This window comes from Gallus gallus, chromosome 4 (assembly GCF_016699485.2).
Source record: "Gallus gallus isolate bGalGal1 chromosome 4, bGalGal1.mat.broiler.GRCg7b, whole genome shotgun sequence".
Taxonomy (NCBI): Eukaryota; Metazoa; Chordata; class Aves; order Galliformes; family Phasianidae; genus Gallus; species Gallus gallus.
Genome location: NC_052535.1, coordinates 17,709,824 through 17,736,922, shown reverse-complemented (window position 1 = coordinate 17,736,922; position 27,099 = coordinate 17,709,824). Strand labels below are relative to the sequence as shown.

The window sequence follows — 27,099 nt, the reverse complement described above, 5'->3', positions numbered from 1 at the left end:
TTTGATCTGACAAATTAATGTGGTACAGTGGATGCAACCTCTGAAGGCCATATGGGCAAGAGACTGCTTTAGACTGTCTTTTCAGAGAAGAGCAAGGGATGCAACCAGTCTGGAAACAAACTGGCACAAAACTGGTGGAAAGAAATTTCTGAAAGCCACTCTGGAGAGCTCCTTTGGTGCTCTTAGGTTCCAGGAGTCAGAAATGAGTAATGCAAAAACAATTTTTTAATCTTTATAATGTCAGAGAAGAACTTTAAAATGTGATCTGAAGGAAACCTTGAAAGAATGATCAAATAAGGACCCTCTGTGAGCACGCACACACATTTATCTAGACAAACAGATACATATATATGTATATGCAAATCAATACATTGATTGAGGAATACCATAATGGGCTCAAAGCAAAGCTTCAACATTGCATCAGTGAATTTTCTGTCTAGTTTTTACTTAAAAGGGCGAGGTCAGAATGTCTTAGAGGACAACAGACAGGACTACCTGCAGAAAGGCGAGGAGTAGTTTACCTCCTTCCACCCGCTGCTCGCTCCTGCTTATTAAAGCTCGCAGGTCCACACTGCAGCCAGTAGGCTGGTGTTACGGGATATGCCTGTGACCGCCAACAACCGCTGATCGCCTCTAGAGAAGACGCGTTTCCGGTCAGCTCCCCCACAGCGCGGCCTCAGCCGACTCTTTCCAGCCACCGCCCCCCGGTCGCGAGCGCCACCCTCCGCGACTACAGCTCCCGGCGGCCCCGCGGCTCCTCGAGGACTACAGTTCCCGGCAGCCCCCGCGCGCTGAAGCGACGGCACGGCCCTGCCCAGCGGGGCGGGCGCGTAGTGGGCGGGCCGCGCTCTGCGCCGCACTCGGGCCCGCGACGGCGACGGCGGCGGCAGCAGCAGCGCCGTGGTAAGTCTCGGGGTTGTGCGCCGGGTAGCGCGGTGACCAAGGCCTCGCATCCTCAGCCCCTCCGGTACCGGCCCCTCGCCGCCCCACCTCTCTCAGTGCCCGCCGGCGGGGGCTCCGCTCGGCCTTCGCTCCGGCCCGGCGTCCTCCCGCAGGGCTCGGCCCACCTCGCCTCCTCTTGTCAGGGCTCACCTGTGGCTGCACCCGGCTCCCCGCAGCCCCTGCCCGAGTGGGCCGCAGCCGGGCGCCGTGATTTAGCTCTGAGGTACCTTTGAACCGTAACTGTTCTCTTCTCCGCGATATGAAAATATCCCGAGTGCCCTGTGTGTGATTTCAGACTTGTGAGCTGCTCTAGTGTCTGTTTGTGACTGAAGTTTTGTTCTGACGCGTGTGACTTCCATTTCACAGCAAATGTTGTGAGTTGGTTCAGAATAAGAAATGACTCTTGAGATGACAGGTTGTTTTCGCTTGCTGATCTTTGTGCTGTAGGAGTAAAACAGAGAAATATACCTATGTGCGTATATTTGCAGATGCATGTGTCACTAAGGTGGCAAGAAGGGTCTCAGCTATTCTTCTTTTTACAGAAAGCCGCATTTTTCTTGAGCCTGCAGAAGGCAACGTATATGAATCTAGTGCTGAGATCGTATTGATGTTGAGAAGTATTCAGTGGTTGTTCTGTAGAACAAGTATTGGCTTGTCTTGAGAGACACTGATCACAGCTGTATATGTTTAAAAAGTACTGTGGATATACTACATGATACTCATTTTGGGGCAGTGCCGTGCTTGTAGCTTGCTAGCAGTCATGCATTTGTCTAACAGGATTTGGAGGGGGTATATCTCATGGTTTTGTACATTATCACTGTAGAAATCTCTTTCCTGGTAGAGTTCTTTGTGGTTTACATGGTTAAAAAGAGGTTTAGGTGTACAGTTGCTAACAAAGCTAGCAAGCGTATCAAGCCTTAATGCACTTCTGGGGCTGTATGTAGTTTCATTGTGTGGCAGAAATCACAAGAGATGGGATGAAGAGGTGCTTTTAATGAAGGGCAGAGTTTTCCCTTTTTTTCACCATTTATCTTTCCGTGCTTGGTCAGCAAGTGCTTCTCTTGGAAGCTTCCTTTGGAAGGCAGGGGCTGTAACATCACTGGGGTTGAGCAACCTAGTGCTGAAGTATTCCTGATCTGCAGAGTTACAGTGTTAACCAGGCTAGTATTAATATAGAAGGCAAAGCTCATTTCATGAGAGCTAACTGTAAGTCTTTAACAGTCTGGGTGCTCCTTTAAAGGAGACAATATTGATAGTGCTAAGAACTTGAATTGTGTAGAAATAAGTTTTATGTCATAGTTCATTTCTTCTGATTTCCCCTAGTTACACATCACCTTTCATGTGAAATTCTTTCCTGAATGTATTTGGGAAAAGAAACAAATGCCAGTATTCATTGGAAACAGATGACAGAGCAAATGCTTAAGAGTGTGCAACAAGATGCCCAAAGCGTCTAGGGAACGTAAGGTTGGTTAAAAGTCTATGTAGTGTTTACCCATTAGTGACATTTCAGAGCTGTTTATCTTAAAGATTCAGAAGCTCTTCTCATTTCCAACAACTTCATGCCGAACTTGCTGACACAAGAGAAAACTGAAAAAGAACAAATACTGTTTGCTTTCTCCAGAATGTTTCAGTAGCAACTGTTCTGTGGGGTTTTTTTTGTTTGTTTGTTTTGTTTTGTTTCTTTTTCCTTTCTGACGTTATTTTAAAAGTAGTGTCAGGTGGAGTACTCTGGCAACTCTAACAGCGTCTTCATACCTGTTGCACTCCTGTCAAGGGTCAGCTACAGCACAAAGTCAGATGTTTGAAAGTTGAAGGATGAATGCTGTATTGCCCTTTCATTGCACGCTGAAGCAAGCACCTCTGTTTTCTATAACTGAAATGACTTACTAAACATGGAAGCTTCTGGGAAACTAAAAACAAAAGTGTTTGCAAGAAGAGCAGGTTACGCTTTTGTGTAAGATAGGATGTGTGTTTTTCAAAGTAAATCTTTGCTGGGTGGTTGCAGATGATGAATGGAAGGGCTGTATGCCAGAGGCTGTCTGCTGTGTGACTGGAACCATTAATGCATAACATACAGAGGCAGGTGTGAAATATGAAAGTATCCATCTTTCTGTATCCAGCAAAGCTCCAGCTTGCTGCTAGAAAGAACACACCCAAAAGTATGGTGCTGCCCAAGGAATGACTTAGGCAGGGGGCTCCCAATTTTTCCCTTTTTTGGGAGTGGGGTAAAGAACTGTTGCTGAGTGGCTTCATCCAAGCCCTTAGCCTACTACTTTTCAAACAGGGATGACCTCAGAATGGCACTTTCTCCATAGTATTATGTGTAGTATTCAGAGAAGGAATACATGTAGAAGAGGCACAGCAGGTAGAAGACAAGGACTTTGATGTGTCAGGTGTTGTACATGTTTTCAAAGTAAGGTCGGTTAGAATGACATCCCCTTTCCAGGCTTTCCTCCATTATAGTGCTATATTTTAATACAGTATATCAGTGTATAACAGTAAAATTTTCCATTTCTCCTGTGGAATCACCAGTTAAATCTTTAGCAATGGAGCTATGGTGGCCTAAGGGGATATCTTTCAAGAAGAATGAGCAGAGAGCAGCTGAAGATTTCCTTAGCAGAAAACTTTGAAGCTATGTTTGCTATCCCATAGGCATTCCTGTCAACTGCATCAGCTTTTGACAGTGTGGGAGGTATACACTCCTTGCAGGGGATGCACAGTAGAGAAAATAGTTTGGGTAGGTTTAGAAAGCCACTGATCAGCCTCCTGACATCAGTACCCTACAGATGTAATGTTGATTCTAGAGGTAATGTGACAAATGATTCCTAAAAAAAAAAAAACACTCCTGTTCTTCCACCTAATCTAGCTACATTTAAAAGCTGCTTTTTGTACAGAGCTCATGGATAGAGGGGAAGCTACTGCTTTCTTTCATATGCTCGCATAACTGAACCTCCACTTCAGAATCTGTCACCAGAATAAATATTAAGAACAAGTCAGGAAAGAAGACAAATCACAGCAAATGGAAGCCGTTACGCACAGAACAAATACAGGAAAAGCAATGAACAAGTAAGAGAGGGTAGAAGTAATTGCTGGCATATCTTACAAGGAATGCACCTCAAACAAATGCTAGAAAACAAGCTTTAGCAAATAATGCTATTTATTACAACTGAAGTAGGTGCTGTTTTTCCTTGTTGCTGTGATATAAAGCATGAGAAATATCTGACTAACAGATCGAAGTCCATCTGCAGAGGAGTTAGTTACTGATGGCTTCTGCCCTACTGTACCATCTTTCTTTGAGAGAGCTTGTAATTTTTCTGGCAAAAATGCTAGCCAGGGTAAGAACCAGGGTTTTCACCTTAAGTTATGCTTTTAGTGTAATTTGAAAGGAGGAAGCAATTGGGTTGATAATTAGAAAAAGTAATGTTTTGAACTTGTATGTGAGGTCTTGCTGAAAGTCATGAATTATTTTGAAAGTAGAATGGGAGTTTAATTCCAGGAAAGGTGAAGACAATAAAGAAAGCCTTCAAATAGACAGGACAGGAAAAATATCAATCAAAGATCAATCCAAAGAGACAGGAAAAATATCAATCAAGACAGAATTGCAGCTTTCTTTCTTTCTCCAGCTGTTATTCAATACCTGGCTTGCTTCTACAAGCTACATGATTTATATATATATATATATATATATATATATATATTTTTTTTTTTAACAAAATTTGACTCTAAGGAAACGCTGGGGCAAATTTTTTTGCCAGATGCTGCCATTTGTGTAACTAAACTGTCGGTATTATTTTTTGTTTGTCCAAGGTCTTCATTCAAATGTGTTCAAAGCTGCATAGTGTAGCAATGCCTATAGAACAGGAGTGTGCAGGCAGCTGGCATGCTGCTGGTTTGTTTCCAGTATTAGTAGTCGCTTGTGTTATTGACTTTTCTTCCTATGCAGCTGTTCACACTGAGTTCATTGGGGACAATGGGACAATGGCTTGCCCCTTGTAGGTATGGGGCATATTAGGGAACTAGAAAATGCTTTTTAGGGAGAGGAACCCTTTCCTGATTCTTCAAAAAGGTAGCACTTCACCATGCGACGTACAGCTTACTGTTCACTCTTCAGTACAGAATTGGCAACATTAGCAATGCTGGAATGCGTTTTTCTTAAAGATAGAGGAGTCTGCTGGGCTATTTGCTTCTAGCAAACAGTTAGCTTCAGATTTTGGATGTTTTTCTAAGTGGTGCATTTTTGTTTTTGTTGTTTTTTTTTTCCTTCTGGAGAATGCAGCCATCTTTTATATTCCATTACTGATGAATTTGATTAACTGACTTAGAAATTGACTTGCAGAAGGGTGAGCACTACTGTACGTTCTACACGCACAGTATCCCCTTGAGGCTTGTACTGCTGACATGCTTTTTGTGTTCTAGTTACAGCTTGAATTGAGAATGCTTTCAAATAGACTTGAAAGCTCAGATGCTTTCCCTAGGCAATGTAGACTTACTAAGTGCATACGGATGGGGAAGATCACTTAGACATTAAGAGAGAAGAACTGCTAGTGGCACAATCTGCTCTGAGGTCAGTAGGATCATAAAGAAGGGTAAAGGCTGCAGACTCTGTTCTTGAAAGGTTACACTTGGAAGGATTTTATACCCCATCTCTGTTACTGCAAAGTAGAAATAGGAAGTTCTGTGGTCTGGTAATCCATGCTGACTGCAGTGATCCTCTCTGGAATGAGAGCAGATAGAAGCATATGACTTGATGTCCAAAGGGGTTTTGTTGATGTATGGGAGATAAGTATGATCTGCCCCTGAACTCTGACAGTAAGAAATTGTAAATGCTGTTTGAAGTGGTGTAAGAGAGCCTGTTGCTGTTCAAGTGATTCTTCTCGCAGGTAGGTCAGTTTTCCTTATGCTATGTGGATCTTTCTTTCTGATTAAGTGGTATAACAAGTAACAGCTACTTGTTGCTGACCACAAGTACATCGGTGTAAATATGACTTATGTCAATAATATAACTGTAACAATAGGCTTCAACATTTTTGATGTTTTGAACATGTTTTGATACTGGAATGCTCTGCCTTACATTTTTTGTGTGTGGCTTTGTTCAGCTTTGTAGATGTCTGATTTTGTTTCCATTGCTGAGTTCCTTTGCACTACAGTATACCTGGTTAAGTGCATGCAGAGGAGATGTATGTACTTCTACAGGCCTCGTTGCTTGGCTTTGGCACTTTGATCTCACAGCATTTCTGTGGTTGGTTGGGGGCTGTTTGGATAGGGAGAGCTGGTGGCTGGCAAACTGCCTTCATTGCTGCAAAGCTTTCTTGTGACTTCTGTATACTTGTATATATTTAATACTAAAACTTTATTAACCTTCAATGGGATGAACGACTGCTGTGGACTTGATTAGATTAAATGCTTGTTTAAGAATGTTAAAGATGCTGATGCTTATTTCAGTGACTCTGATATGATAACTTAGATGCTGTTGCAACTTTGACCTTTCAGCACTGTTTCTTTTACTTTTTTCAATGTATTTTTTATTTTTTTAAGGATTTCTATTCCTTTCTTCTTACACACCTAGAATGTTTTTTTTTTTTTCTTCTCACTTCATGATTCTCTTAACCTTGCTTCTGTCTTAGAAATTCCTGGAGTTCTGCACTGTTCTATATGTTATTCCTGAAAACAAGTGTGTTACATTTCATCTGTTCTCTGCAGTTGTGGTGGTTCTGACAGATGTTTTCTTTTAAGGATATTGACTTTACTTCATGCTTCTGATTTTGGCATGGGAAACACAATGCAGTGTATTCATACCAACGCTATAAGCTGCTGTACAGAGAGCAGTTTTGTTTTATACAGCAGTATGACCATACCTTGTTATTATAAATCTGTTTCTTCATGCTTTGCATCTTCCATTTGATTGAGGGTGCAAGTGTCTTTTTCTATTTGTTGATGCTAACTTATGCTTCCTTCAAATACAATTAGTGTTTTGTTTTGTTTAAAAAAAAAAAAAAAGCTTACTAATCTTATGTTTCTTCTCTTTGAACTGATTCCCAATTTGGTATGAAAGTAACTTCAGTTTTATATAAACTGGCAGGCACGCTGCAAACCTTAAATGAATAACTCAATGTCTTCATCACTTTTGAGTGTTGTGATAATAACTAATATCACTTGTTCTGGAAATGTTTGAATTGTTCTCTGAATTGCTTTAACAGCAGTTGGTGAAGGGGCTCCGTTAATTTTGAAGCTGTATGATTAGGAGGGCCCTTCCAGATGCAGAGATTCTTTTTTTTTTTTTTTTTTCCTCTGGAGAAGGTTTATGAGAACCTCGCTGTTTTCTTGTGTCATGATTACCTTTTTGTGACAGTACAAAATGCTTCTAAAAACCTTCTGTCAAACATTTGGTTTTACCTTAATGGTAAGTCTCTTTCTAAGAAACACAAATGATTCTTGTGTTTGACTCTCAAGGATCATTGAGGCCAACTCTTGCTTCCACACAGTGTTGTCAGACTTCTTGTTGCTTCAACTAATCAAAAATTTTAAAAGCTTTTTTTTTTTCCCTCCCAGAGTATTAATACGTTGATGGAGGGTCAAAAATATTAAATACCCAGAAAGCAGTGCTCACGGTAATTTACTTGATGCAGTTTACTTGTCCTCAGATACTCGTGTTAATCCTGTGACAAATGTGGATTGTATTCCTTGAACGCAGTCTGATGCTTTATGCACATATGGATTTGGACCCTTGAATTGACTTCTTAAAATCTGGCCTCCAGTACATGATCTTTCCAGTGTTGTTGTGCCTGCATTCCTGTGAACCCAAGGAAGCACAAATGTGAATTTGTGTAATTAGTGGAATTACAAATCCCAAGGAATTCAGTTGTTGTAAGATGATTGGAGCCTGCATTTCTTGGTAGTATTACTGTAGTGAGTTCAGGTAGTTTTAACAGAGCTTTGTTCATTAGTTCAAGTCCAGTAAAATGGCTTGGTCCCCTTGCTGTTGCTAGACTGAAGGGAGGATGATCAACTGTAACTAGCAAATGTTGTCCACAAAGTTGTCTGACTGTTTTTGATTTTACAGAGTTATTTAATTCTATTCAACTGCTGGCAAATGTGAGGTTTGTGATTTTCAACTTTCGTGCAAGTATATAAACAAGTGTTACTGGGGAATAAAATGTGTTTGAGTGGAAAACTAATGGCAAGACATTCCTTGTGTGGAAGGACTACTGCTGCTCTGTGATAATGAGAAAGCTGCTGCTGATGTAAGGCTAAATGAAGGATGCTTGTGAATTGTGCTTGACAATATTGGGCAGGTGGCCAGAAAAGGTTTCTACAACTTGGCAGAAAAAAAAAAAAAAGAGATAATATAAAAGGAAATATTTCATGTTCATTTTAAATGTTTTTGAAAACTTGATTGCTCCTGGGAGACAGAGGAGTGCCCCTCTTTGTAGGTGTATTCTTGCTTGATGGATATGAGATTAAAAATGAGATCTTGATCTTGTCTGTTGCTTGAAAATTGTGAAATGAGAGTAGTTCAGGTTGGAAGGGACTTCAGGGGTGTCTCATTCAACCCCCTCTCAAAGCCAAGATCTCAGCTTTGAGATCAGACCCAACTACTCGCAGCTTTTTTCTGCTTGGTCTTGAACCTCTGAAGATGGACATGGCAACCTCCACAGGCAATATTTCCCCTACCTACCTGCCCTTTGGTCATGAAAATGTTGCTTTTTTTTTTCTTCTTTATTTTCTTTTGCTTTATATCAAGATGGAATTTACTCTCTTTCAGTTTGTTGCACTTTCTCCACAGTCATTCATCACCTGGAGCTCTGCCTGGTCAGTAAGTGCCCTGTGGGTATGGGTGGCTGAGACCCCAGCCCTGGGCATTTGCATTCTGGGCCCAGCTCCTCCTGCTGGGCATGTCGGCGCGCCTTGCACCAGGGCCAAATGTGGGCGCTGTTCTCAGTGCTGACTCATAGGTGCCATGTAGAGAAGAGTGAAATTAGTTGACTGTAGTTTACTTAAAAATAATAATAAAATAATCAGATCAATGTAGTTAGTTATGCACATGCTGTGTAGTTTTAGGGCTTTTAAAGTGTGATTGGTTTTAAAGAGAAACTTAAGTAGCGCTGAAAGAATTCTTCCACTCATGCAGCCGAACTAAGTGAACTAAGTTGAACATTTTTTAATGGAATATTCAGTGAATTAATAGAAACAACGCTGACAGATAACCTTACCTCCAGTGCATATTTATTCAACTCTAATTAGCTTTGAATAAGTCTAATTTACATTACTGAGGCATTGGAAATGAAACAGAGTAATTGATTATAATACTATAATGAAGTAATGTATAGAAATGATAGTCAGTGAGTTCATGCTCTCAGGAAAGTGTGCTCAAAGGAATTGGTTGGAAGGATGCCACGCAGCACCAGTGGTACCCAGAGCACGCACCTGGCAAGGCATGATGTTAGGGAAGCAAAGCTCGCCGCATGTAGTGCCACAGTTTGGTCAAAGCATAGTGCGCATGTTGCAGAAAGCAGAGAATGAAGCTGAGGGCTTTTGAAATACTTTGTTCTGTTCCCCGTGTGAGCAGCCATTGGAAGCAGTGTTACATGGCAGCGGGCAGTCGGGCTGGGCTCCCATGCACTGGGCTGTGTGACAGTGCTGGGCCCTGCCAGAGCTGCCACCTGCATCCCTGTGTGGGCAGCAAGCCTGGGCTGCCAGCTTCTTACTGCAGGCTGCATAACAGTTTTGCAGCATGTCTCTTCAGGGCAGCCACATCTTTCCTGAGACACTTCTCTAGGGCTTGTTTATGCTGGCTTGCCATGCACTGCTGGTGCAGCCTCAGTGTATGTGTACGGGAGCTCCAGTAGAACAGCTGCATTGCTGTGGAAGAACTGGGGCTGCTGTGCTCAGCAGACTTCTGTGCCTTCCTCTCTTTGCCTCACATGCTGTTTTTCACTTAATGTGAACGAAACAACCACTTCATGTTAAAAATATAATGTTCCCATATTGTTGCAGTACCTTCAAAGGTTGTTTGGGTCTTGTGGTACCATCTGTTGCTATTGCTTGCACAGGAGTGCTGTAATGTCACTGTGAGCCTGCTGCCATGCGGGAAGGAGCATGGGCTGGCTTGTCCCAGTGCAGAGATCTGCACAAACCTGGTTTGTTGCATAGCAGGGAGAGAAGGGGCTTATTTTAGGCTGGAGTATTATGATATTGTAGTCTGTAATCACCTACTGCTGCTCTCCCTCAAAATAATAGCTCTGAAAAGTTCTGTGCTTTGTCACTTTGGCTTGATGAACCGTGTGTGCCTAATGAGTGGGAAGCGTGATGTGATATGAAGTTACTGTCGGGAGTAACTTCAGCTGTGACAATTTTCCCCATTTATGTTCTAGAGATCTCTTGTGCAATGTCAGGAAATGGTAAAGAAGATTAATGCTGTATTATGCAACTCTATCTAGTTGATCTCATTTTTAAAAAAGCCATTTTCTTGTAAGGTGTTGAGGGTGTTTGACCTGAAGACTTACTCTCCCCCTTCTGCTGGTCTCACTGAAGTTTCACTTTAGGAAATGGGAGATTGTTTTTAAATGTTTGTGTTTTGATAAATGAAAACTCTTAATATGAATACTACGCATGGATTGCATCTCCTCACATGTGTATCCTGTACCTTAAAATAAGTACGCTAATGTCTGTTGACTTGACTAATAATAGTATGCAAACAACTGAGTTGAAGCATGCTGCTTGAGTCAGAATGTATGAGAACAGATTCTGGAACTATTAATGAGTTTCTTCTTAGATTTGGGTGCTCCTAAGTAGAGTGGCCTGTAATCACAAGACATTATGCTTTTTTTTTTTTAATTAATACTAACTTGCAAGATGTTACTGGGGGCTTTTGGTGTCCAAGGCCTGAAGCTCCTGTAAGCAGTATATACTCCAAGAGGAAGTTTAATTCTCCAATTCATGCTTTCTCATCAGATACTCAGTATGGCCTCATCATCAGCACCTAAATATAATTCACACTCCTTGGAGAGCTCCTCAATTAAAAGAGTAAGTGTAACTTCTTCATTATGTCTACATCAGGGTTCTCAGAGATCAAATACGGAAGATTATGAATGGAAAACTGAATACCTGAATGGTTGTTTGGTATTTTTCCTGATTGTATATACTTAATTTTCTTGCTAAAGCTTTAATGAAGTAATCTAGTTTAAATATCTGTCAGAGTGGATGGGTGAAACGCTCTCTGGAATGCAAGTTATGAGTCTCCTTGAAGTCAATTCTAATATACTTACTGTTATCTTTGCTTTCTACACTGAAATATTTTATGGTATACTTGCAAATTTTAGGCAATTCTGTGCTGCAGAGACACATTCTGAACTGCAACTGATCAGTTACTTCTAGTCATGTGGTTGGCCTTTTTTTTAAAATGTTGATCTTTAGTGGGAAATGCTCATGTTAAAGCAAACTAAATGACATTCCCGTTTGCCTTCTAGTGTGGCTGAGGAAAAGGCCACCTGTGTGCAAGAAAACAGAAACAAAAGTTTTATTTAGCTTTTCAAACACTTCTTCAAAAACAAATGTATTTATCATTCTTAAAGATTACTGAATGTGTGAATTCACAACTATTACATACTGTCTACTCATTTGTGATTACGTTGCTTAAGTGATTTCATTTTTAAGCTAACAGACTTGGAAAATCGTATGTAGAAAATGCATAGAGAAATAATGGTATAGAAATTCAATTCCTATGTTCTGCAGATATGTTTAACTGTTTCTTGAGAACAAGAGACTAAAACATGCTGATCTGACAGAGCTATTCAAGCTTTAAATAATTAATACGTGCAGTTCAGGATAGGGGTGTGTCCCTCTTTTGGTTCTGCTTGTCGATTTCTACTGTGGGTAAGGCTTTTCTTTCCCGTGCAGTAATTTAAGATTTTTTTTTTTAATCTGGAACTTGAAATAATTGTAAATAAAATATGGCTTACTGTTCTACTTCTCTTTCTTTAGACTCTAAAAGATGGAGCTAACTGGGAAAAAAGTGAAGAAATACCCCGTCTGCCAGGAGAGACTAGAGTTACAGGTATGAGGCTGTATCGCTGTCTAATGTAGTATGTGCTTGAGAGTCTGGTGCGTATGGGGGTGTGTGTGTGTGTTTTAGTGGCTTCTTCCCATAATCTGAAATGGTTTGGACTGGGGCTTAAGTTATGTTAAAATATCATGAATTAGTTTTTTCAAGTAATCACTTCTGAGAATTTTTATCACATTTTGCAAACAGTAATTTTTTTAAGACTTTGAAATCTCTGTTTCCACATGCAGTAGATTCTCTAATGCATAGAAATTCTAAGTCAACATGTATAATTATTTTATATGTGGGCCAGGTAGTATGTATCTAGTGACATGAATCCATCTCAGCATTTTGAAGTCAAAAGATGCCACACATACGTGCCACACAGTATTATGTTGATATCTCATACAGTGGTGTGCAACACCTTAGCCCCAGTTGTGATTACCATAGGTACAACGTGATGCTTCCTTCACGCAGCATGGCATGCATTTAAATACTGCACACTTGTTTGCATTGCCATATGGTATTGTGGCATGAAAAAGATTAATGTACTGTGGGCTGTGGTTCCTTACTCAGTACAGGCTCTTCCTGCGACAGAGCCTTACACTCGTGGAAGTTTGCTATGAGGTATGAGAATGCAACTGAAAGATGTCTCTTATTTGCAAAACTGCTCCTTCCCTCCAACCCAAGTATTTGTTATATTAATTTGTAAACCAGTCTGGCTGAGCAGAAACCGAAGTGGTGATTCAAAGGAAGTACCTGTGTGTTTAATGAGGAGAGTTAGGAAGGCATGAGGATGTGGCTCAAAGGAGAATGTTTGTTATGATCCTTACAACAATTATCTGTGCTTTGGGGGAGAACACTGGAAGGATGGTGCTTGCTGGGGAAGGCAGATAAATAGCGTGAGTTAGAGAAATAAGTGGACAGGGAGAAACAGGTTGTTTACATTGCTTCCATTAAGTCTTTAATGGTACTAATTCAGCTAGATATGTTTGTTTTTTTTTAGTAGTAAGTGTTGCTGCTTATTGTTTAACCATCCTTGCTGAAAGTGCTGATGGACCTGCTGCAATTGGTTGCCTCAAATTGAATTGTAATGGTTCTCTTCAGGATGGAGAGTTCCCTAAACATGTTACAACATGAACTACATACTGTAATGCAGGAGGATTGGTTAGAGGGCACTGGAAGTTGTAATGGTATCAACAAAAGGGTGTATTTGTTCTGGGATGGTGAAGAAACTAGTTCAGTAGTCACAGAGAAGATTTAAATCTTGTCACTCTGTGTCCTGCCCTTTCATACACAGTGGCAAGAAAAACACCAATATAGCTGGGGAAAGCTAATGAAATCTGCTGAAGGATTTGGGGCAAGTTTCTTATAATAAATTTTCACTTTTAAAAAAATAATTTAATAATTTAACTTAAGATAAAAGACAAACTTATTGCTTTAATTCATTCAACTTTCTTTAGAATGACTATTATGAGTACAGCTATCTTTACTGCTATTGAATTGATGTTTTCCTTAGATTTGATTTTTTTTTTCTTCTCCCAATATTTAAGAAATGCTGCATTTCTTACAGACAAGGATGTTATTTACATGTGTCCATTTAATGGCCCCGTTAAAGGAAGAGTATACATCACAAACTATAGGCTGTACCTAAGAAGTGTGGAAAATGTGAGTAATATGCCACAATTACTTCTGAGGGATGAGTGAATTTTAAACTTTCTCTTCAACCCTGCTGCCTTTGATTTATTTTGTGGCCAGTTCATTTGCTTTAGCTTTGGCACATGTATGCTTGTGGAATTGCATGGGAGGCTTTTTACTTGAAATGATCTGTAACATTTGTAATAGCCATATTGTAATTGTTTAATGACTAAACAGTAATTGCCTTTGTGCCACTGAGAAATCCTTACAAAAATGGAAGTTCTTTGAAGTTGAGTATGTTGTAAAAGTATAATTTTTTTTTTCATGGTGAAACTACAGTTTAACCACTTAGTGAACTGAGAACTTTACCTGTTGGAGCTTTTTTGATAACTGTTCCCTTCATGCTTGCTCTGTGACAGAGCAAAGGCAGCAACTAATGATGTGTGCTACTTCTTGAAATGGCTGTCAGTAAACCACAGTTTTGATTATCCTTGCTGTTGGAAGAACATCATGTGGATGGCAGGACTAGTTGTGTGTTCAATAAGCAGCATCAGAAAAGAAAATAAAATGTGCTTGTTGTCTATTTCCATAAAACATTAAAAAAAAAAACAACACATTTTTTGGATTACTGAAGTGAGATCATTGTGGCTACAACTGACTTTTTTTTTTAGTAATTTCTTCATTTTGTGCTGTTTTATTCTGTATATCAATGGAGCAGGCATAGCAAGCAGAGGGAATCAGAAGTATGTAACAGATGCCATCTTTTCGTGTGCTGCCACATTTTCTCCTGCATACTCTGTATTATGGAATGAAATATCCAATTGTACAAGCAATGGAAGGGATGCTCAAGGCTTTAGACCATAAAGACTTCATAATATGTTGGGAGGGGAGACTTGATCAAACCCAGAAACATGCTTTTGCTTCCTCTGTGTATTTCGTTCTCCTGTGGTATGCATAAGAACATTTTGCCTAAGTTGTCTTTTCAGATTAATCCTCTCCTTACCCAAAATTTCGTTGCAGGATCCAGTTGTGGTATTGGATGTTCCATTGGGTGTAATTTCAAGGATTGAAAAAATGGGAGGAGCTTCAAGCAGAGGAGAGAATTCTTACGGATTAGATATAACGTGTAAAGTAAGACTTTTCAATAATGCAATGGGAAATGAAATCTACAGATTCCTTTTCTCACTGTTTACCTATACTTACAAGAATGAGAACCGTATATTCCTCACAGCTGAATTTAAAAATAGAACTGGACAGGGAAGTACCTTTATATAAAAGGCTACTTACTGTGGCCTCTGCATGTGAGGGGAGGGTTTGGTCTTCATTTCCTAGTTGCTGTTTGACAAAAGATTTTGCACAGCAGTATTAAGGTATTATTCTTGCACCACTTAATTATTTCATAGGATCTAAAAGTAGTTAAAAAATAAAATCTTTGAAGTCACCTCAAACAAGTTTTCTAAGCTGTAAAGGCAGTGAAAAACAGATGTAATGGCTATCTCTATTTCCTTATTCTTGCAAAAAAATTTCATGTTGCCATGAAAAAAGAGCTGGGAGGAGTTTCCAGTGGGTAAATCAGGATCCTTTATTTGACTTGCTAATGGAGTATGTACACACATAGACTCGCTTTTTTTTCCCATCAATCGTTAATGTACAGATTGTCTTCTGTACATTACAAGTTGCTTCAGAAGCAAGCAACTTGGGACAATGTAGTCTAGAGCAGTCACTGGCAAATTTTCACTTGTAAACTTGGAAAACATCCTGCAAGCATTCAGTAGTCTATGGGATTTTTTTAGTGAATCATATGAAGTCACTTTGGGTAGCTTTATGCCAAAGCAGTGTGTGCACCACACAGAATGTGATACCACGTTGTTTTTAGAATTCTTAAGCTCTTTTGTATTTTGTGGGATAAGGAAAAAAAAACTGAGCATTTGCAGCAGCTTGAGGTATGTTGCAAGCAGATTCTGAATCATATTTGGTGTATAATACAACATTTGTCCATCAGGTAGAAGTATCTTACTGCCTTGGTTCTTGGTTCTCTTAAAAGCTAATGCCTTTGTTTTAGGATATGAGAAATTTACGCTTTGCGTTAAAGCAAGAAGGGCACAGTAGAAGAGATATATTTGAAGTCCTCACAAAACATGCTTTTCCCCAGTCACATAACTTGGTAAGTTATATTATTTATACTACTGAATCATCTTAATGTGGAGTTGTTGCCAATTAACTTTAACTATTGGCCTACTAATAGGTATCACAACTGCTTAAGAAGAATAACAACAAGATCTGGTGTCACTACAGAGAGTTAGTTATTTTGTTTTGCACATTTACAACACTTACATCTATGTGACTGTAAAATTATGGATACTTTATAATGTGCTTCAGGTAAGCTGCTGAGCACTCCTGGTTTGTACCTATATCATTGCTTAGAGGCTGCATGTTTTCCTTGTAAGGAAATATAATAGTACATGCCTTTCTTGACTTCTAGAAAACATTAAGCTACTGGGCAGTCTCCAAGGCAATGATGAATGTGAATCAGCAAGAGCTTTTCTTCAAAAAAAGAAGACATGGTAAAGCGACACCTGCTTTATTAGCAGTTATTGATGAACTGGGCAACTAATATAGTAATGGATTTGTAGAGATTTATTGAAGGGAAGAAAACAACCCATAACCAAACATATCCTCTAAAAGTAGTTGAGCAGCAATGACGTTTAGCTAACCCTTAGCTTCTATTTCTTTGCTTAGTAGATCATTTTGATGTTCTTTATGCTAAATTGTAAATGCTAAAATTATGCTAAATGTAAAATACAGCTTACATTTTATTGGGATGCTTATATTTAGGATAATTGTATTAGAGGTCTTTTAACAAAATATTGGAGTGTCATACTTCAAATTTTTATGAACTCTTCTCAGGAAACTGTTTACTGTATGAAGGTCCAGCAACAATCTCAATTCCTTCTCTGTAGATGCACATGAATCAGTGGATAATTCTGTATAAATGTTGCAAAATACTTCCATTGTTGGCCTGTATGACTGATTGACTTCTTAATGTCTGATGTAAGGGGTCTGAAAAGGTTCTTCCTTGTTTTCAGCATTTTATATGTTGCAAAAATAAATCAATTATTCAAGCATGAGTGTGGTCAGGAACTTTGTGTACATCTAACTATATCCTTAAAAGAGAACTGTAAAGCTTTATGCTTGTTTTCTGTGCTTTCATTTACAATTGGTGACTTCAGTGAGCTGCAAGGTAGCGGAGAGCAGTGCTGTTTACTTCAGTTTAATTAATGCTATTTGCCCTAATAAGTGAGTTATTTAACCTTGAAACATATTTCTGTTCTTAAATAAAAATTATTATGTGTTAGAAAGTGAGAAATAAGACCAGTTTGTTTGATATCTGGACTTTCGGGTTGTTTGTTGAAGATGTGTTTTGGCATGGCAGTGATCTGCCATCAAACCCTATGTATTGAACATACATCACAGATGTGTTCTACCTGCTGATTTATTTTTTTTAATCTAGTGTACCAATCTGTTATTTTCTGAAGTTCTATAATAGTGTTAATAAATTATCTAGTTTCTCTTGTTTGTCTTGTGTTAAAATTTACAAGTAGTGGTTAAAGCAGTATGAGCTTGAGTTGTAAGTACTACATTCTATAAATATCCTGCAAGTATACTTTAAGAGTAATTGGTGAATAGTGACCTTTTCAACTAAACTAATGCCAAAAAAAGTCTTTCTGCATGAAAAAAAAACAGTTTGTAGCTTAGTTCATGTTTTCAATACTCTTGTGCCTTTTCGCAGCTTAAATTATTAGAGGTAGAGTGGCATTTCTATTTTCTTTCGAGGAAGAAAGCTAAGTGCTATTGAGAAAGCTGATCAGAGTAGGTTTGGGATTGAAGCAGGAGGCCCAAGTAGTCAGAGGATCTCAGTGTCCATTTTGTGTATCCCACCAGACTCCTCATTCTGCTTTCCAAGCTGAAATAAAAAGCTTAATCGTCTTCACACTGCATGGCAACCCACACTTTATGCCACTGCTTTTTACAGTAAGCAGGATATTCTTTAAGTTACAGCTGTGGACAACCTAGTTTGTCTTGACTGATGGGTAATTAGTATTGTGCTTAGATGGTCTTCAGTTCAATCATGACTTTGAAATAAAGCTTTGAACTTGTAAAGAGTTTGCTTCATAAATTAGTCTTCTTAATTTTTTTTTTAACTTACTTTAAAGTATCTACTGGCATGTCACTTAGGTCAAATCCAAGACTGAAATTACATCAATTTCCATGAAGTGGGTGTGGACAAATTAACTTATAACTGGGTTAGAAGTGTCCTATGTGGAGTTGTTTTCTGTTGTCCAACCCAACTACAGGGTTTGGAATAACATCGTGGTGAAATGTGGACTTATGCTAGGCTTTGTCATTGAAAATATCCGTGGTCCTGTCCTGTGGAGATAGTGAGTAATGTGTGGTAATGTGTGTAGTAACTCTCTATTTCTTTACTAATGTCACACTGTGGATAAGCCTTAGACTTTACAATAAACTAAGCAAGTGTTTGATATTTTTGGTGTGCTTTCACCATGTTTCAGCAAATAGTTGAAGTTTATCCTACCAAAGATGAATGTTTCTGCATGGTTGTTCATTCCTGCTGCATTTTAGTCTGAGTTTTTGAGGCTGCAGGATGAACCAAATAGGGAACTGAAATGAACAAAAGTCAAACAAGGAGGAAAAAATAAAAGCTTTACCCTGAGTCATTTCCTCAGTCTTGTTAGCTTAGCCTGAGGATGGGGGCAGGGGGTAAAGACATCTGTAGGTGTTCTGTTGCAGATGGATATGAGTGCGCAGGGAAGATGGGGTTGCCTCTTTCTGTGGCTGGTTTAAAACAAGGTTTTGCTGGCTGAATGAGCATGTAGGCTGTGTGTCTCTGCCTTCTGCTTTGATTGTTTGCTAACAATTTGTAGCTCTGCAGGCAGCAGGGAGATCTACAAAGATAGCACTGTGGCTTCACGTGACAGCTGGATGTGGATGGCAGCTGCCTGCTACCAAAATGCTGAGGTCTTGCTTTTTCCTGGTGTTCTGTGCTCTGCCTTCCAGCTCTGCAGTTGATTCTTCCTTTTAGGTCATGCTGACAGTTGTATAATCACAAAGTAAGCCAATGTAGCTCTCTTATCCAGAACAAAATGTTCTGTTTTCTGAGCTAGGCTTGTGCCATTTTTAATAATTTGAGGAGACCTGGCTTGTGATTAGTATGTGTCAGAACCAGTGCAAGAGAGGGGATGAGTGGAACAGGGCACAGGGAGGGGAAAAAAAAAATAAAATCCTGTTTTTATTTTTTTAAGCAAAATTTTTTAAATTTTGCTCAAACCATGTTGTAGACCTGTATCCTAGGTCTTTGACTGGTTCAGCACTGTTAATGTTTATGCATCTCTGCAGCAGAAAGGAAGTATCATCAGGAAAGTAAAGGTTGTGATTACTTCTGTTTTCTTCATATTGTCTGCTTCTTAGCCAAATGGTGGGTAAATATAGCCTAAAACATTATTTCTGAATGGAACGTGCTTATTAATTTCAAGGTTTTGCTCTATTACCACCCCCAACACCAGTGTTTGAAAGCCTATAATAAATAACAAGTCTCTACTCAACTGTTCGTCAATCTCAGTGTTGTCCTTTGTGCTTACTTGCAGAAGCTTGTTCTTGGCTCTCCAGTTTTAGCATAGGTCGAGTTCACTAACACAATACCTAATAGCTCATCTGACTGACAGCTTAGTTATTGTGGAACAAACAGATGCTGTTCATAGTCCATCATGCATTTGCAATTTTACAATAATTGGAAGAAAATCCTTGCTGAAATAGTGGTTTTAAATGTTTTAAAACACATTGAAAAAAAAAAAAATAAAGCAACGTTATGCATCTGTCATACCCTACAAAAGGTGAGATATATTTAGCCTCTGTTGTTCAGTTTCTGAATAGCTGCTGCTTCACTTCCTGATCTTATCTTGAAGCTACATCACTTTTTTTTTTTATGGAATTGTACACCATGATAATACCTGCACAATATATGTTTATTTCTAACCTTCAGAGTTCTGTGGGATTGCTGGTTTTGATGAGAGACACCATAGGCGTGCTGTCTGACTTCCAGCTCTCACTCTGGACATGACTAGTTCTCCTGATGACTTCCATGTGCCTGAGAGCCAGATTGTGTTGTTATTGGATCTGTAAGGATGATTTTGAGGTAGCAGTGAGACCTGGGGTAGGGGCCTGTCTGATGGAGTGCAGAATTTTGCCAAAAATGTCTTGACTTGAGGCTTCATTCTGAATGTCTCAGCACAGTCTCTGTGTAATAATGGAAAGGTTACCATTTCTCAGAAATGATGTTAGGTATGTAAACACTACAACATCTTAGTTTTCAGATGAACAGGTAGAATGCAGCCAGCTGAGTTATAGTAATGACATGCTAAAGTCGAGGATAATGGTACCTTTGTTTTCAAACACCGAGAAACTGTCAGCTTTTTCACTAAACTAAAGTCTTGTGGTTTATTTATAAAAAGCATAAACTGCTACATTAGAAATAGGGAGGAAAAAATGTCATCTTCCCATGTTTAACTCTTGTTCTTCTCTTTTACTGTATAAAGATCAGTAGAACACTAATAAATTGTATGTTATGTTTATGTATTATAATTTTATAAGCTAACAGGTAATTATTTGTAGACCGCCTGCCCAACTGCATTCAGATTGCAGCTGCTCTCTCCTTTATCTCTCAGAACTACGTTGTGTTGTGTATCATTTGTGTTTTTCTTTGTGTGTGTGTGTGTGTGTGTGTGTGTGTGTGTGTGTGTGAAAAATGACAGTGATAAAGTTGATTGTTGAAGGCAAGTACTTAGGCTGTAGGAGGACTGCAAAAGAGACTGTATGTGTTGAAATTGTGGGTTGGCACCTGCAAGGAAGTAAACAGAACTGTTTGCACAGTGAAGCTGAAAGGTAGCTTACAAAAAACGTTACATGCTTGAAAGTCTTTTTTCTTTTTCTTTAACTGAAGTGTCTTCTGCTTTTAGACTATGGATTTGCAATGCAATCCCAACTTTAATTATATGCAAACAGATTTTAATCTGATTTTTGCAAAATCTTAACTAATGTATTGTGTTACTGTTTTTACTAGCTACAGATATTGATTAGTCATAAGTCTACCATCCCACAATTTTTCTAAGTAGTAATTTAATATGCATTTTTTCCCTACCTCTTTATTTCTTCTTTCCACTTCCCATGGTAGATGAAAAAAACCACAACTGAAACTGTTCTCTTTTGTTCAATGAATAAGACTTTCAGTAGTAACTAGATTAACTATATGAAACACAGTGTAGCACACTGTGTATAATTTTTTGTTGCAATGTAGTCAACCCTTGCAAAGAAAAATAATTTTTAGTCTTCAGGGTTTTAAACACTGTAGTGTTTCTAAAGTACTATTCTTGATGGATGTACTTATTCAAGAGTTCTTTCTCAGATTTGCTTAAATAAAAATGTGAGACCAGGCTTTGCTCCATTTGCTTTTACGTGCATTCTAGTTCTTGGTTGTTTGTTAGCAGGTTTTTGGTGGATGATGCATGCTGCTGATTGTTTTATTTTCTCAAGCGACAGGAAAAATTTGCACAACCTGGAATGTAAGCAGAACCAATAAAGCTTAGTTATCAAATTTTATAGTTGTGGGTTCTGTGATTCTGCAAGTGCTTGTAGAACGTTTGGTAAAGTTGCTGTAGCTAAGTGTTTTACATAAAAAATGCTGGACATAGTAGGACAGGATTCTCTTGGAAAGGGTTCTGTCAGTTCCCTCCTCATGTATAATAAATATAACCTTGGCTTTTGGAAGGTGAAAAGTTTCCTTCTGATCTCATGTGAGCCGTTTTGTGGCTGAGATGAGCAGCATGGCTGCTGCTAGTTTCTTGATTTTTTTTTTTTTTTTTCCCCCTATAAAATCTCCCATAAAAGCGCCATTGTAGTGCACTGTAATTAACGTGTGTTTTATGTATTGGGGATTAAGCAGGGTAATTTATAAATTGTCACTGAGAAATTTGCAGTGAGTAGCAACTTAAATTCATGCGTGCCTTTGAGACATCTTTTAAGTCATCTGTTGTTATTCCAGTTTTTCTGTTTTCTTTGTAAGTTTCTCCTTTGTCTCTTTGGTTTATTGATGAATTCTTAGCATAGTTCCTATTTGGGATGTAGCAGATTCCTTTGGGGAGGAGAGGATGGTTCTTCCGTGGAACTGTTTATTAATAGTTGAGTTAATCAGTTGCTCTACAGCTCTAGATAGCGTTAGTCCTGTTTTGCTGTACTCCTGGTTTGCAGTTAATTTTTTTTTTTTGGAGTTGTTCTGTTTACTTTCTTTTAATTAAGTATTTTTTCTGATACAGTAAATGTCTTCCTCTTTCCTCTCTTCATCTCCTCTTCCAGCCCACTTGATAACAGGCTACTTAACCAGAAGAATCTAATATTCACTTGCAAACAAGGTGTGACTCTTTAAATTGGGGAAGACTTCTAGAACATTCAACTCCAGAATGCTATGTTCATTTTTAGAAACTTGCCAGGGAGTGTACTTGCTATTAAATAGAATTGCTATAAGCCATTGCTACTGCCTTCATAAAATCTAAAGAAACCTCCATGTGCACCTGTGGTACATTTGTGAAGCTTTACATGAAGGCATCTTAAAACCACGTGGGTCTTTCTGCTTCTTTTTGCTACATTTCCTGCACTACTTATCTGTTCAGGTCTGCTCCTGTACAAATGATAGAGTTCTAGGATGTTCTGTTCAGCATTCAGTTCCTTCTGTTAATGTCTTTGAGTGGCCAGGAGACTTTCAGTTGTGTTGTTGCAAATGACAAGGGGCTCTTGAATGCTTTCTGTGTTTCTCTATTAGCTCGGGACAGCAAATGCTTTTCTGTTGCTTTGCAGCAACTTAGTTTCATGCTCCAGTTGGCATCCAAAGAATTCATAAGCTATGATTTTTTTTTTTTTTTTTCAGCGAGGGAGATTCCTAGAATAAACACTGCTTTGGTTTTCATGATAAACTGTAAAAACAAACCAAGCAAAAAAGGATTAACTAGGTAGTGCAGCCTGCTTGGGAAGAGAAGGAGAAATGAGCTACAAGGTATGAGGAAGTTGTTAGAATCCTGGGTAACAATGCTGTGTTTTATAAATGAGACTGGAGAGTGGCAAAAGAAAGAGAAAAGTGAAAGTAGGTAGTGGAACCCACCACCAGCATACTTGGTTTCAGTTTCACTGGTATCTTTTTAATCTTCATGGAGTGTTACAACAAACCAGATTTCAGGTAGTAAGAATCAATTGGAGATGGGGTGTAAAATGCTTGCTGCTTTCAATTTAGTATCTAATACCTGAAGTAGTAATTGCGTCTGTACCTGTTGGAGAAATCTTGATGAGAAGATAGCATTTTATTTACTGAGGATATGAAATATGAGAAAGAATCTAATACATGCTATTTTAAAACATTTCACCTCCTAAAAAATAAACTTTTGTGGTCTTTTGTATCAAATTTAAGTGGGATAGAATGAGGTTGGTAAGGAAGTTGGTCCCGTTTCGTGGTGGGCATTAGGGTGTAACTGGTGATGAGCCTTTGTATTTGTTACCTTCAGTCACTTTGGTGTAATAAGCTTCCTTTATGTCCTACAGCTTTTTTTTGCCTTTGCAAATGAAGAAAAGTTCTCTGAAAATGGATGGATGGTGTACAATCCAATGTCTGAATACAGGCGACAAGTGAGTTATTTAAGTTGCATTTACCTGGTCTTCTCATATCTGAAACCTTGCATTCCTCTTTTGGAGCAGGGGGAGCTGAGAACTGAAGAAAGTAGAAATGCAAGAAACAAAACGTTGGAACAGTTAGTATTAAAATGAAAAGTAGAATCTCGTAGGAAGATTAGGGTTTGCTTGAAAGAAGTTATTAACACCACTTAAAATGTGCCTCTGTTAAGTAGATTGGGAGGATGGGGGGGGTGAAAGTGACAAGTATGCAGCTAAAGTGTCCTGATTTTTATCTGATTCTTCCAGAAGTATAATAGTAATATTTTTTAAAAAATCTTTACAAAAACAGCATTGCTTAAATAAGTTAATTATGTCTGTCAGTATTCTGCCTTGCTCTTGAAACGGTTGTGGAAAAACATTAGTGAAACAGGATGACGTTTAATTTTGTTTAACTCGTGTAACAGTCTTACTATTGGGCGATTTTTTTTATTTTTTTATTTTTTGCTTTAAATATTACAGTAAGAATGTCTTTTCTCTGTATAATTTTTAATGGAATAAGGCATATCCAGGCTTTCACGTGATCTGTTTGGTTCAAGGTAGAGGCCCAAAACCTCAAAAAAGTTAAAATACAAATGCCTGCACAAACTCCATTATATATGCGTCCGAGAAGAGCTGATAAGTCTTTCTTAATTTCCTGACTGCTGTTTGTAAAATACCTTACTGAGCAGACTGACTAAATGTTGTTGTTTCTTAGAATCAGGGGAGCCTTTCTACTGATTTCCTCCCCCCCCCTTTAAATTGCAGGTAGTATCAAACTGCAAGGAAGAAAGATAGATTTGACTTCTTTCCTCCCTCTTTTCGGGGCCATAATCTCTTTTCAGCAAGGAAAATAGGAAGCCAGTGCTTTGAGGGAGAAGAGAAAGTAATTTTCTCCATTGTTCCATCTATTGTTTTGAAGCAGTGCTATAGTTGGGTTACACTGGGAGCTTGTTGCCACCATGTGGCTGTAATAACATCATGAAGTTAGAGAACAGATTCATTAGTTGTACAGTCAAATATGTGTTGAAAACTTTTGTTCCCTTTTAGGGACTCCCTAATGAACGGTGGCGAGTAACATTTATTAATGAACATTATGGACTGTGTGACACATATCCATCACTCCTTGTAGTGCCATATAATGCAACAGATGATGACCTCAAGAAAGTTGCTGCATTTAGGTCCCGAAATAGAATTCCAGTGAGTATTAATTGCATGATGAAACTGTTGTACAGCGTAGCTACTTTTAAGCATGCAGCCATACAGCATTTTGCTGAACATGACACAGAGAATATTTCTTTTGGAAATAATTATAGTAAAGTAGTTTTGATTGACTTTTTTTTTTTTACTACTTGAAGCTAATGTGATGACCAAGACTCATTTCTGTTATTCACCATGACAATCATGCATTCCAGCTTCATTGGTTTTAACTTGGCTTGTCTAGTAACAACTGCCAGGGTTGCAGATTCCCTTTTAGTGAAGTATGAGCCTGGGATAGCCATCTGTATTAGTTTGTTGCTACTGCTGGATGCGCATTATACATGATAGCAAATGTTATCCTTCTCATGGGTAAGCAATGCATGGCATTTAAAGTTCCAGTGGTCAGTCCTAAAACAAAACCTCATGCATAGTCTCTATAGTGAATTCTTGGGCTTCTTAGTCCTGTCTAATTTTAAATTAGGCTGTAGACCGTTAGGTAAACTCATTACAAGAATTTTTTATAGCAGCTCCTTACAGAACTGTAGAAAATATTTTCTACTTTTTTTTTTACAGTGCAATCTCTTTTACCTAATGTTTCCATTTGACATACGTGCAAGGGGTGTTAAATTCTTAGTACGAGAAAGCTGCCTTGAATCTCAGTTAATATCAAACAAAACAAAAAATAGTAAATATTTATTGGATTGTATTTGATGACAAGCTAGAATTATAACATATTTTTACTGTATATATGCACATATATATGTTACACATATACACATACATTATAGATGATAAACTACACTGTTCTAATATATGTATTATATATATATATATAGTGTGTGTGTAGACTTCTTAAAATCTAGTTGTTGATCTTCTCTATCTCAAAATGCATATCAGAGCTTTTACACAGCATTTATAGTTAGAATAATTTCCTTGCTAATAATAATTTTACTCCTGTCAGGAGGTCTACAGTCATGTTAATCCTCACACAAATTTTGTTTCTAGACATGCAACTAAAGATTGTATTTCAGGAGTGAATGCTTCTGAAAGTTACATATCTTTTTCCCTCTCATGTTCTTTCACCATTTACAGCTTTGTCAGATTGAGTCAGAATATTTTTTCTTAATAGTTCACAAAGGTAGACTGTTGCCCACTTCTTAGAATGCCCATCTTTAATTCCTTGCATGGTTAGAATCCGTTCCTGGGGCAGTAAAGCAGTGGAGGCAGCAGGCACTGTGCCTCAGAATCCCTTCTTCGTAAAGGGGGCCAAGGAACAAAATACACCTCAAGGGCAATGGGAAACATTCAAACTACTGCAGAAAGGTTCCAGAATTAATTGTGCAAGTTAAAACACATAGGAAAAAAATGCATTAGATTTTACAAGCACATACAATTTCAGTAAGAGTTAAATATGTAAAAGAATGAACGCTTTTAGAGTTTATTAAATTGTATGAAACTTGGGGGAATTAGAGATGTTTCGGAATTAAACCTTGAAGAAACAAAATACGATTAGTTAATTTTTATATTACCTATATTTAAGGAATGTGATTTTTTTTTTAAGCTATATCTTGTAGTGAAATTTATTTCTTCTAATATGTTTTTTGGGATGTAACCAGGTTCTGTCATGGATTCATCCAGAGAATCAAGCTGTAATTATGCGCTGCAGTCAACCCCTGGTTGGAATGAGTGGGAAGCGAAATAAAGATGATGAAAGATACCTTGATATCATCAGAGAGGCTAATGGACAAATCTCAAAGCTGACCATCTATGATGCTAGGCCCAATGTCAATGCAGTTGCAAATAAGGTAATCAGATTGCTTAGTAGCCTTACTTGTGAAGGAGAATGCAGTAGGGACCTAGTTTCGAGTTTTCTTTGAAGAGGTTCTTCAAAAAAGTAAAAATCTTAATGTAGATAATGATAATTTACATAATCAAAATAATGAGGCTTAAAACCATGAAAGAACATGAGTGCCTAAAGTAGGTCATGAGTAGGGTTTTAAGACCATATATGGATTTCAAGACACTCTACCCTGCGTTGTTAGTCAAGCATAGCCTTGTATCATCTGAGTGAATTCTATCCTGAAAAAGCTGTATCCTGAAAAAGCGAAGTTCATTGGTAGGAGTCTTTCTGTTTGGTTCTTCTTAGCCATTACACAAACCACTTCAGACATATCCAAGCATGCAGCAAATAAAGAGAAAATGATCGTTATCATTTGATTTACACTCTAAAGAGTATGGGCATAATCCTGAATACTTGGATTCTTCCATAGGTAGATGATAAGTGCAGTTACAAAAAGTATTTCCATCTGACAAAATGATTGTGTCTATTGAAATCTGTAATCAAAGCCCAACTGGGATCAGAATGAAGGTGTCTTGTAAATTATTTCCACCTCCAGCCCTCCTACGCCACCCTGGTGAGGTCTGTATTGTTCAGGCATGATCAGATAATGTCAGACACAGAGTGTCTGTGTTATATTTGCCATAAAGCACTGCAGGCATAATTGCGCTTCATGTTTATA

At 38.4% G+C, this 27,099-nt stretch overlaps 1 protein-coding gene across 5 annotated transcripts in view; it reads left to right on the top strand.

Moving 5' to 3' along the window:
• Positions 1 to 858: 858 nt before the first annotated feature.
• MTM1 (myotubularin 1) overlaps positions 859 to 27,099 on the top strand; it is a 42,400-nt gene continuing 16,159 nt past the window's right edge. For 2 of the 5 annotated variants that reach the window (XM_420357.8, XM_004940860.5), the window contains exons 1-9: positions 859 to 903; positions 10,894 to 10,965; positions 11,923 to 11,995; positions 13,554 to 13,648; positions 14,639 to 14,749; positions 15,681 to 15,782; positions 23,276 to 23,359; positions 24,431 to 24,580; positions 26,197 to 26,385. In XM_420357.8, coding sequence (XP_420357.2) covers positions 10,903 to 10,965; positions 11,923 to 11,995; positions 13,554 to 13,648; positions 14,639 to 14,749; positions 15,681 to 15,782; positions 23,276 to 23,359; positions 24,431 to 24,580; positions 26,197 to 26,385 — 867 coding nt within the window. In that variant the 5' untranslated portion in view covers positions 859 to 903; positions 10,894 to 10,902. Of the gene's footprint in view, positions 904 to 10,893; positions 10,966 to 11,922; positions 11,996 to 13,553; positions 13,649 to 14,638; positions 14,750 to 15,680; positions 15,783 to 23,275; positions 23,360 to 24,430; positions 24,581 to 26,184; positions 26,386 to 27,099 lie in introns of those variants that run through there. The other 3 variants (XM_040700178.2, XM_040700177.2, XM_046941143.1) reach the window with 2 other exon arrangements.